Source organism: Adiantum capillus-veneris, chromosome 11 (assembly GCF_014529385.1).
Source record: "Adiantum capillus-veneris isolate H3 chromosome 11, ASM1452938v2, whole genome shotgun sequence".
NCBI classification, from domain to species: Eukaryota; Viridiplantae; Streptophyta; class Polypodiopsida; order Polypodiales; family Pteridaceae; genus Adiantum; species Adiantum capillus-veneris.
Window position 1 is genome coordinate 2,816,104 of NC_140941.1, and position 10,818 is coordinate 2,826,921.

Genomic DNA, 10,818 nt, shown 5'->3' on the forward strand with positions numbered 1-10,818 from the left:
TCAAGCAATAATGGAGAGAAACCTTTAAGAAATTATATGTGTGGAGTTGGATAACCATGACTTCTTCCCATGTGAACAGATAGGCTCCATCATTTCAGCCATATCTCCCAAACCGTAGCTCCAAAAAGTATAAAACAAATAGGGACAAAAGATCAGCTCAATGCTGACAACGTTTTTGTTGAAAAAAAATTCCAATTCAGAATGCAAAAAATAGAGAAAAATATGTGTGTATATTTTTCCTTCCAAAAGTCTTCCAGGTGGTCCCCTCTTGACTCCATGTGCAAGCTTGCTATCCACAAGTGAATTATGCTTGAATTTGATGATATTTTGTTGGCTCCCAACTCCATAATGCATAAGATTCTCTTCCCTTTCACTATTGACTTTTATTCTTCACCTCTCCTTATTTGCAAGATCCAAATGTGTCAAAGCCATAGCTATGTATAAAAATATACATAGATTGTTTTTTGTGATTTTCATGCATCGGGTCCTTCTTCCTCCATGAATCCTTGAAGCCTTGCCATCAAGTACATACCAAGAGAGAGGTGGTGAAAAATTTGAAAAGAGACCCTCAATGGCAAGGGCATTATGCTTTCAACTCATAGGAAAAATTGGATTTTGATGATTTCATCTCTTTTCTCATTGAGGAGGAAGCTACCTTGGTCTCTCCCAAGGCAAGGTTTGAGTTTTGAGAAGTGATGAAGAGACACTTGCTGCATTGGAATCTAAAAACAAGTCTTGAATCCATTGTTTTAATTTTGGAAAGTGTGGTCATTTGTCTCACGATTGTAAATCCAAAGGAAAAGGTACGAGCTCAAAAAAGGACAAAGGAAAATTCAAGCTTAATGAGGACGATAGTGATTGTGATTCTACTAAGGACTCAACGGACTTTGGTGGTACAACACATACTACATTAATAAAAGTTCCAACTTTTTAATTTGTTGATGGTTGCAAAATCCTGTTTTAGCTTGAGAGGGGCATGTGAGTGCTATAGAGGGGCAAGTGAAGCTCCTAATACTTGATTTGGACTTGTGCGTTGAAGTCCAAGTCATCAATATTTGGAACCATTGGTACAGATAAAGATGACTGACCTATGCGAGTGCAAGAGGCCCAGGCATGGCAGTTCGCAGGCAGATGACGGGAACATTGGGAAGGTCTTTGATGCGGTTAGGGGACAGGTGCACAGAGATGGAGCACTTGTTTCTTCCTATCACAGGTGGAAGAAGCAAATGCTTAGGATATTGGATGCAGGTACTATCAAGTTTATGATATGGGATCTGGCTCGAGGTGTCTACAGGACGCTCTACTGCCAGGATGTGTATGCCAAATGTCCCTTTTAATAGGTCGAATATGGTTCAGAAGAATTGCCGGGTCGTGATGCTTGAACGTGCCAAAGGTCGATGGATTTATCTCCAAAGCGGGACTTTCTATGTATGCAAAATGGATACTCCAATTTGGCAAGCTCGAGCTCCTTGGGTAATTGCGGGTTGATGGCTGACATTCGAGGGCCACTTTTAGGAGGTTGCAGGCTATGACCGTAGGAGCTCTAAAGTTTGAGGAACAAAAGCAATCTTTTTTAAGCAAACGTAAGCTCGGCAATTTTGGGCGCGTGCAAGGGGGCCAAGCCCAAAGTTTTCTTTTAAAGCTATTAATAAAGAAAAAAATGACGAGTCCAACTCTGCAGAAGGGTGGCGCTGTTTTTGGGAGGCCAGGCATGCAGGAGAGTAGCACCATCTGTTTTGGCATGGAGGGATGGCGGTTGCATGCAGGCCAGCATTACGGAAGGGGCCACTTGAGGACCACCAGGTGGTGGAGACAGAGCAGGTGACGGGGTCACTAGATAGCGGCCAATGGCGGGCTGCTTGAAGGAATAGGGCCGGCCAACTGGCTGCAGGGGGGAGATCGAAAGGGTGAGCTGGTCAAGAGGGAGGCGCCACAAGAGGGTCAAGGGAGCCCTATGGGCCTGCATGGCAGTGCTGGTACGAAGGCCCAGGGCCGGGAGCAGATAAGGGCTGTGGGAGTCCGGGACGAGCGACAAGCAGGGAGGTTGCCTTTTGGGGGCAACCGCTAGTGGCCAAAGAGGTGGGGAGAGGTTGAGGACAGCGTGACAAAGGGGAGCCGGATAACTGGGGCCAGCAGGTTGGAGACACCATGAGCATGGAGTGCTGCAGAGGAGGGTTTGATAGCCACCTATAGGGGACCTACGAGTGGGGGGCCTCCAGGGTTGGTGGAGAAGGTCAGAGAGGAGCAAAAGAAGAAAATCAAGGCCTGTAATGTTTGAAGATGGCCAGCACAAGGGGAGCTCCCGATGATAGAGAAGGAGGAAGGGCTTGAGAAGGTCAGCTTGCAAAGGCCATGGGCTGCCAGTGGCCGCGGGTGGTCGCTAACTAGAAAGCATACATTTTTATTGCCGTTAATGCCATCACTGTATCCGTGTATAAGTTGTGGTGCATGTTTTTTCTTTGGTTATGGTAATTGCTTGACTCAGATCACTTTTCTACTTCGTCTCGTCTTGTACGCCTCGTCCATGGTAGCGTTGGCTCGAGACCACACGGGTATGTGCACAGAGAGAGAGAGAGAGAGAGAGAGAGAGAGAGAGAGAGAGAGAGAATGATTGACTGAGCTATTTTGTGTGTGTTCGAGGCGTTTGCCGCCTCCTTGTGTGAGTGCATTTACAGATTGGGTAGTTGTATGCATCTAGTGGTGTTGGGATATGATGGTTTGTTGATGGGTTTATTGTACTGAAGTGTTCCTGGGAGAGTGTGTGTAGCCGTGATTGCTCGAAGGCGATCTGTATTGTGAAGGTCGGCAGGAGGTGTGCATGTGTGGGTGATTCTGTGTGGCTTGGGGTGTTGGGTATCTGCTAAGCTATAGAGAGGCATCTAGTTTGTGTACTATGTGTGTTCCCATTTCCCCATGCCATCAGTAATGCCCCCACTGAGGATCTACTGATTGCTCCTCGGTGAAGTTTTAAAAGCTGAAGATGATGGATGATATTGGCTTGGTGCTTGCTGGAGAAGAAGAGGCTGCGGATTGGTTTTTCGATCTAGAGCTATACCTGTTGCAGGTGAGAATTTGTGGACATGAAGCCAAATTGAAGGCCCTACCATTTGTTCTACAAGGACGATCCAAAGCTTGGTTTGAAGGATTGAAAGTTGCAGATCGTCAGTCGAGCGAGATTCGGAACCAGTTTGTTGAAGCTTTTCAGAAGTGGGTTTCTCCATCAGACTTGGGTGAGCAATTGAGCAAGCTAAAGCAAGATGTAAGTGAAGATTTTGCTTTGTTTTTGGATAAATTTGAATCTATTTGGGAGAGACTAGCTGCTGTTACATGTGTGCAAAATGGAGATTATTTCAATCGAGAGCAGTTTCTAGCCTGCTTTCATCCGCGAATCAAAGAGAAGGTGGAGTGCAGTGGTGCGGAGGACTATGAGCAAATGGTTTGCTTCACAAAGGCAAAGAGTAGGAAAGCAAAGAAGAAGCTGCAAATGGGTTTATTGAAGCCAACAGACAATGGATATTGCTCGACAATGGAGTTGCGTCATGCCATGAAGCCAAAGGGGAGTTCAAGCGTCAAAGAGGTAGCTACTTTGCCATTGGTAAGCCATTCTGGTCATTCGTTTCAATTTGTACCTCCAATTTGGTGTGCTGCTATACAAGAGTCTGTTAGCCCGCTTAGCAAGGATGAAGTCCTAGCGAAAGAGTGTATGCATGAAGAATCAAAGGAAGCTATGGATCAGAGCTCACAGGAAAATTTTGAAGATGTTGACAAAGCGATGGTCGAAGCTGTACAGGAAGAAGCTAGCCAGGGGGGTTGGGCAACCTTGCCCTGCCAATTGTATTGAAGAGTGGCAATGCCTTCTAGAAGGTGTTGGTGATGTAGACCTACCAAAAAACGAGGTAATAGATCATGGCTTTCTCTTTTGCTTAGCAGATGATATGGTCGTAGAAGAAGTCCTTGAAGAGCAGGCAAAGGTAATCAAGCAATCCGATTTGCTCTCGCATGAAGTGGTTGAAGATGAAGTGTCAAAGGCTATGGAAAACAAAGATTGGCATGGTGAGTTAGGATAGAGTGTGTGCCGTTTGAAGGACCTACAATAGAGGGTATGCTTTAAAAACAGGTAGGCTTGGATCTCCAAGAAGAAATGCCATTGGAAGACAAGTTTCCAAAGGTTTGTACCATGCTGTTAGTGTTCATGTTTCCGACAGTTGCTTTACAAGCAGTGCTGCATTGTTTACAAAGCTTTCTGGATGCAGATTATGGTATAGAGAGCCCTCTAGCAAGTAAGAGCATCATGATGTACGGTGCAGATGCTTCGGAGGTGGGTGAACAGACTCATTTTGTGTGTCAAGAATACTTGTGGATCCATGTTGTTGAAGGTTTATGGTATGGACAACAATATGTATGGTTGGCTTACAGATCTACAGGTGCAAAGCAGGGATGGTTTGCATATGTTTTACAGCTGGGTGGTATTGCTCAAAACCATCAGTTTGACCCAGGAGGGGCCTACACTGTGCTTGTGGAAGCTCGAGGCTTTCCATTCGATCCGGGAGGTTTGTGTAGCTGATAAGATCTTCCTCTCTATCTATCTATACATTTCTACTATATATAGCCTCTTATTATGCTATCAGGTTCTCGCTTCTTATGCAGTTTTCTATTATCTAAATAATGCTATGGTTGAGCATGAATGCTCAACGAGAGGTTGGGCAATGATGGTACAGCTAAAGATGGCCGACCTATGCGAGTGCAAGAGGCCCACGCATGGCAGTTCGCAGGCAGATGACGGGAACATTGGGAAGGTCTTTGATGCCGTTAGGGGACATGTGCACAGAGATGGAGCACTTGCTAGTGGAAAATGTAAGTGTTTCTTCCTATCTCACAGGTGGAAGAAGCAAATGCTTCTATCACAACATTGGGAACGAGGCAAGGGATACTAGATGCAGGTACTATCAAGTTTATGATATGGGATCTGGCTCGAGGTGTTTGCAGGAGGCTCTACTGCCAGGATGTGTATGCCAAATGTCACTTTGAATAGGTCGAATATGGTTCAGAAGCTTTGCTGGGTCGTGATGCTTGAAGGTGCCAAAGGTCGATGGATTTATCTCCAAAGCGGGACTTTGTATGTATGCAAAATGGATACTCCAATTTGGCAAGCTCGAGCTCCTTGGGTTGATGGCTGACATTCGAGGGCCACTTTTAGGAGGTTGGCTATGACCATAGGAGCTCTAAATTTTAAGGAAGAAAAGCAAGATTTTTTAAGCAAACGTAAGCTCGGCAATTTTGGGCGTGTGCAAGGGGGCCAAGCCCAAAGTTTTTTTTAAAAGCTATTAATAAAGAAAAAAATGATGTCCAACTGTGCATGCTTGAAGGGTGGCGCTGTTTTTGGGAGGCCAGGCATGCAGGAGAGTAGCACCATCTGTTTTGGCATGGAGGGGTGGCGGTTGCATGCAAGCCAGCATTACGGAAGGGGCCACTTGAGGACCACCAGGTGGTGGAGACAGAACAGGTGACGGGGTCACTAGAGAGCGGCCAATGGCGGGCTGCTTGAAGGAATAGGGTCGTCCAACTGGCTGTAGGGGGGACATCAAAAGGGTGAGCTGGTCAAGAGGGAGGCGCCACAAGAGGGTCTAGGGAGCCCTATGGGGCTGCATGGCAATGCTGGTACGAGAGCACAGTGCCGGGAGAAGATAAGGGCTATGGGAGCCCAGGACGAGCGGCAAGCAGGGAGGTGAAGGGGGCGCCTTGCCTTTGGGGGGCAACCGCTGGTGGGGCGAGATTGAGGATAGTGTAACAAAGGGGAGCAGGATAACTGGGGCCAGCAGGTTGGAACCATGAGCATGGAGTGCTGCAGAGGAGGGTTTGATAGCCACCTATAGGGGACCTACGAGTGGGGGGCCTCCAGGGTTGGTGGAGAAGGTCAGAGAGGAGCAAAAGAAGAAAATCAGGGCCTGTAATGTTTGAATATGGCCAGCACAAGGGGATCTCTCGATGATAGGGAAGGAGGAAGGGCTTGAGAAGGTCAGCTTACAAAGGCCATGGGCTGCCAGTGGCCGCGGGTGGTTGCTAACCGGAAAGCATACATTTTTATTGCCGTTAATGTCATCATTGTATCCGCATATGTGTTGTGGTTCATGTTTTTTCTTTGGTTATGGTAATTTCTCAACTCAGATCACTTTTCTACTTCGTCTCGTCTTGTACGCCTCGGCTGTGGTAGCGTTGGCTCCGGACCACACGGGTGTGTGTGTGTGTGCACACACACACACACAGAGAATGATTGAGTGAGCTATTTTGTGTGTGGTCGAGGCGTGTGTCGCCTCCCTATGAAGTGCATTTACAGATTGGGTAGTTGTATGCATCCAGTGGTGTTGGGATATGATGGTTTGTTGATGGGTTTATTGTACTGAAGTGTTCTTGGGAGAGTGTGTAGCCATGATTGCTCGAAGGCGATCTGTATTGTGAAGGTTGGCAGGAGGTGTGCATGTGTGTGATTCTGTGTGGCTTGGGGTGTTGGATATTTGTTGGGCTATAGAGAGGCAACTAGTTTGTGAACTGTGTGTGTTCCCATTTCCCCATCCCACCGTGTGTTAGATTTCAAGTCACCAATCTTTCGATTCATGTGTTGGAGGTCAAATCACATTTTCTCTAGCGAGGAACAAAAATGATGCATACAAAAAATTATGGATGTTGTGCACAAAATCCTTTGTTGTTGGTGGTGACGAACGCAAAGCGTGACACGGCTCTCGGCGTTTTCGAGGCCGTCGAGGTCCGTGTCACGCTTTGCATTCAATAGAGAGATAGAGGGAGAGGTAGTGAGCCTACTTAGTGCGTTCTCTAGAGATGACTCATCCACACCAGAACCTTGCTAACATGAGTGTGTGTGCATGGACCATTGGAGTTGAGATGTAGACATAGCTACTTTACATAGTACAAATTTCCAAAGAAAATGTCTACACTAAGCCCCCTCTCTTGTGATGCAAATGTTGCCAATTCTTCCAACCAAAATACTACCAAGTGCTGACCTCTGATGAACTTGCCCTCCCCCCCGATAGTGACCTCTCAGTACCTTTTTATAGGTGTTGGCTGCTTTAGATTAGGGTAATCTAGTTTGATTAGGGTAATCTAACCAGGGGATACAAAGCAAGGCGGTGGGCCTTGGGTGGTTGACCCTTGCTTTGTCTTCGGAAATATTATAAGGAAAACCTCTAGGTGGGCCTTTGTGACCATGACCTAGAGGGATGAGAATTTACAAATTTGAGACTTTTTACAAGGTTTGGTTTGAAACTGGAAAAATGACGACAACCTACGGGTTTTACTGAAGAGGGCGTTGTGGACGCAATGCCGGTGAATGGTGGCCTCGTTGGTACGTTGGTGTAGCGTATTTGTCACTTTCAGGATCGGTCAGGGCATGCCTTCGACGCCTTTTCTTGTTTTGGTGTTGATGATGCGCGATTTAGCCGCCTTCTTTCTTTTTATCGATGTCGTCGATGTCGTTCGGTTTTTTTATATTTTTTTTGGTGTGTGCGTATATGCGTGCGTGTGTATGTGTATATGTACATGTGTAGGCGTGTGTGTATATATGTGAGTGCGTGAGTGTGAGTGTGTATGGATAAGTGCGTCGGCCAATGTGCGTGGAAATGAGAATAATGTTAATATATATACAAAATCATTGAACAACAAAACCGAAATCCCTCGCAAATAAAACCTACACTGAAACGCCTTAAAAAGATGACCACTAAATTTTAAAAGGCCCGAAATGCGTGTCATGGGAATGGACACCATGTGCCAACGGAAAAGAAACGAGTGAGCAACTTTATGCACTTCAAATAACAACTGAACTGAAAGAGATGCACCACATGAGACGGGCAGTGGCGGAGCTCCACCGCAAGAGAGAGCACTGGCCCCAAACCTTAGCGCCCTTTCCGTATTTCTTTATATTGCTTGAACTCAGTACATTGCCGATACTCGCGTTTTGTACCTTTACGCAGAAGAGTGCCAGAGACTGAGCCCTCTACACATATTTAAAGGTCTTTGGCCTGTGAAAAGCAATTACATGAAAAACATCAAACTCAAACGCATTTGGCCTCAAAAGTTGGCGCTGAAAACTGCCCAGCGTAAATCACAGAAATCAGTACATCTGCCACGTCAGCAAGTCAACGCAAAATGCGGTGAGTGTGTTGAGAGAGACACGGTGAAGTGTGGGTGTGTGTGTGTGTTTTACCTTCCACCCGTATGGGCCGAGAGCGAGAGAGAGGAGGGGTTAGAAGGCTGCCTACGTGCGCCAAGGAGAGATGGGAGGGGGGAAGAGTGTATGTGTGTGTTTGTGTGTGGTAGGTGATAGAGAGAGAGAGAGAGAGAGAGAGAGAGAGAGAGAGAGAGAGAGAGAGAGAGAGAGAGAGAGAGAGAGAGAGTGGTATATTGTTTCACTGTGCCCGCATGGGCTATGGCAGAGAGAGCATGAGAGAGTCTGAGGGAGCGTGATGCCGGGTGGCCTGTGGCCGACAGAGAGTGAGAAGGGGGGGGGGGGGGGGGGGGGGGGGGGGGGGGGAGGGTAAGAGGGTGGTCAACGGAGTGGGGAAAGGATGGGGGGAGTATAGTGGTTGGAGAGAGAGAGAGAGAGAGAGAGAGAGAGAGAGAGAGAGAGAGAGAGAGAGAGGAGAGAGAGAGAGAGAGAGAGAGAATATACATTGTGGTGGGTTCCCACCGTGGGGAAGAGAGTGAGTGTGTGAGTGAGGGGGGAGGGGGGGGGGGGGATTTCGGTAAGAGGTTGTGGAGGGAATGTATTGAAGAGAGAGAGAGAGAGAGAGAGAGAGAGAGAGAGAGAGAGAGAGAGAGAGAGAGAGAGAGAGAGAGAGAGAGAGAGAGAGAGAGAGCTTGTGATTCTCTTCTATGCATGTGGGGTTGCTCACTCAAAGGGAGAGAGTGAGAGCTAATTGAGGGAGGAGAAGATAGGGGGGAGGATAGGGCGGTGGTCCACCGATGGGAAGAAAACAAAGAGGGAGGGAGGGGGGAGGAGAGTGAATCCGAGGGGGTGTGGACGAGAGGGAAGAGGGAGGGGTATAGTATGGCGGCCCGCTGTATGGACGAACGGAGAGAGAGAGAGAGAGAGAGAGAGAGAGAGAGAGAGAGAGAGAGAGATAGATTTTATTATCATCGTCGGAGGTCAAATATGACCTATGGGACCAAAGTTACATGTGATGTAGTATGTGTATGGCTGATGAGTGACTCTCAATGCTCCAAAATTGTAGTGATGAGAGTCCCAATGGAGAGCCCACACTTTGGCTGGGAGAGGAAAGTGTGTAGGTCTAAGTTATGGCTGACAATGTGAGAGAAGCAAGTTCGGATGTGATCAAAAGCTGAGCACTCTACTAGTGTGTGGTACTCAGACTCTCGAACTTGCAGTGAGCATAATGTGCACAATCGATTTGACTCTTCTCCATTGCCCAAACGCCCTATCTCGCATCGAAGGAACTGGGAGCTAAGCCGAATTGCTGCGATAGTGCGTATCGCGGACAAGGGAATAGGCTCAAGCATGTAAGTGTGAGTACGGTTTCCTCTCTCAGCGAAGAACATGGTTTTGTAGTTGGGGGCAATATAGGTGGTGTAATGTATGAAGCGTGACCCACCGGATTTCTCCCAAGCCGTAATACATTGGCGTTGTAGAAAAGCTTCATTCACTTGAGAGTCAATTGAAGCATCATGTAGCAAGTGTAATGCATCCCATCTCCCAAACCACTTCTTTATGTCTTGCATCCATCCCGTGCTCAAGATCTTGCTTTTATGCGTCTTTTTAACTTTTTTGCTTGCTTCTCATGCAATTGTAGGAAGTCGATGTGAGGGGTTTTGACGCATCTTTATCATGTACTCCACAACCCTTTCCATGCCCATAACCTCAATTGGAAGAGATCCCGACTCAAGAAGTAGGAGCATATATGGTGTTTGTGTCTTAACTTGGAGAAAGTTTGTAAGAAAACGCTTTTGGACATTCTCAAACTCTTTCCAAGTAGACTTTGAGATGCTCCTGCCCCACACTTCAACTCCATAAAGAAGAACCGGTGTCACCAATGCATCAAAAAGATACTTCTTGAGAACCCAACACTTGATGTTTCCCGCATTACACATGTTCTCAAATGCATAATATGCTCTCTTTCCCGCTTCCAAACGACGCATAGCACATTCATGCCACTTGTGATTGGATGGAACCTCAAGGCCAAGGTACTTAAAGCTCTCAACAACTTCAAGTGTCTCGTTGTTGTACACAATGCATGGCTTCTCCTCATGGTTGGTTTTCACAAGCATAACCTTTGTTTTGGATTCATTTACAATCATCCCACTATGCAAGCAAAAGTTCTCAAGGACAACCATAAGCTTTTGTGCATCTTCTAAAGTGTGTGCTAGAAGCACTACATCATCCGCATACAACAAAAGCATGATTACCGCATTGCAAATAGTGACCTCTTCAATGCCTTCTTCTTGCATAAAGTCAAGTACCATTTGTTCCAATTGATCGATGCATAGACCAAAGAGAGTTGGTGACAATGGACATCCTTGTTTAATCCCAATAGTGCTTACAAAAATTTCTGAAATTTCTCTTCCCATGCGCAATTGACAAATCACCTTCTCATAGATTCGAGAAACCGCAAGCATAAACTCACTTGGCACTTGGAGTTCTTCCATCCTTCTCCACAAATTGTTACGTGGAATCATATCAAAGGCTTTTTTAAAGTCCACAAAACAACAATACAATCGCTTGCCTTTCAACCGACTTTCCTCTATGAGAACACGAAGAGTGACAAGATGATCAATGGTGCTATGGCATCGACG

The 10,818-nt window shown here is 46.6% G+C and overlaps 2 protein-coding genes and 1 pseudogene across 3 annotated transcripts; all 3 read left to right on the forward strand.

The window, feature by feature from the left end:
- Window positions 1-1,113: 1,113 nt before the first annotated feature.
- Window positions 1,114-2,068, forward strand: LOC147446808 (uncharacterized; annotated as a pseudogene).
- Window positions 2,069-2,974: 906 nt separating this feature from the next.
- LOC147446809 (uncharacterized) lies at window positions 2,975-4,058 on the forward strand. 2 transcript variants are annotated; one of them, XM_086522782.1, is made up of 2 exons: window positions 2,975-3,595; window positions 3,931-4,058. In XM_086522782.1, the coding sequence occupies exons 1-2, from the start codon at window positions 2,981-2,983 to the stop codon at window positions 3,943-3,945; spliced, it is 630 nt and encodes a 209-aa protein (XP_086378908.1). In that variant the 5' UTR covers window positions 2,975-2,980; the 3' UTR covers window positions 3,946-4,058. The 2 variants fall into 2 exon arrangements, with proteins under 2 accessions (XP_086378908.1, XP_086378909.1); XM_086522783.1 differs by having other exon boundaries at window positions 2,975-3,577; window positions 3,931-4,056.
- Window positions 4,059-4,071: 13 nt separating this feature from the next.
- Window positions 4,072-6,386, forward strand: LOC147446810 (uncharacterized). The gene is made up of 9 exons (XM_086522784.1): window positions 4,072-4,168; window positions 4,254-4,318; window positions 4,417-4,550; window positions 4,648-4,698; window positions 4,814-4,854; window positions 4,987-5,007; window positions 5,077-5,200; window positions 5,430-5,503; window positions 5,574-6,386. The coding sequence occupies exons 2-9, from the start codon at window positions 4,308-4,310 to the stop codon at window positions 5,727-5,729; spliced, it is 612 nt and encodes a 203-aa protein (XP_086378910.1). The 5' UTR covers window positions 4,072-4,168; window positions 4,254-4,307; the 3' UTR covers window positions 5,730-6,386.
- Window positions 6,387-10,818: the final 4,432 nt, after the last annotated feature.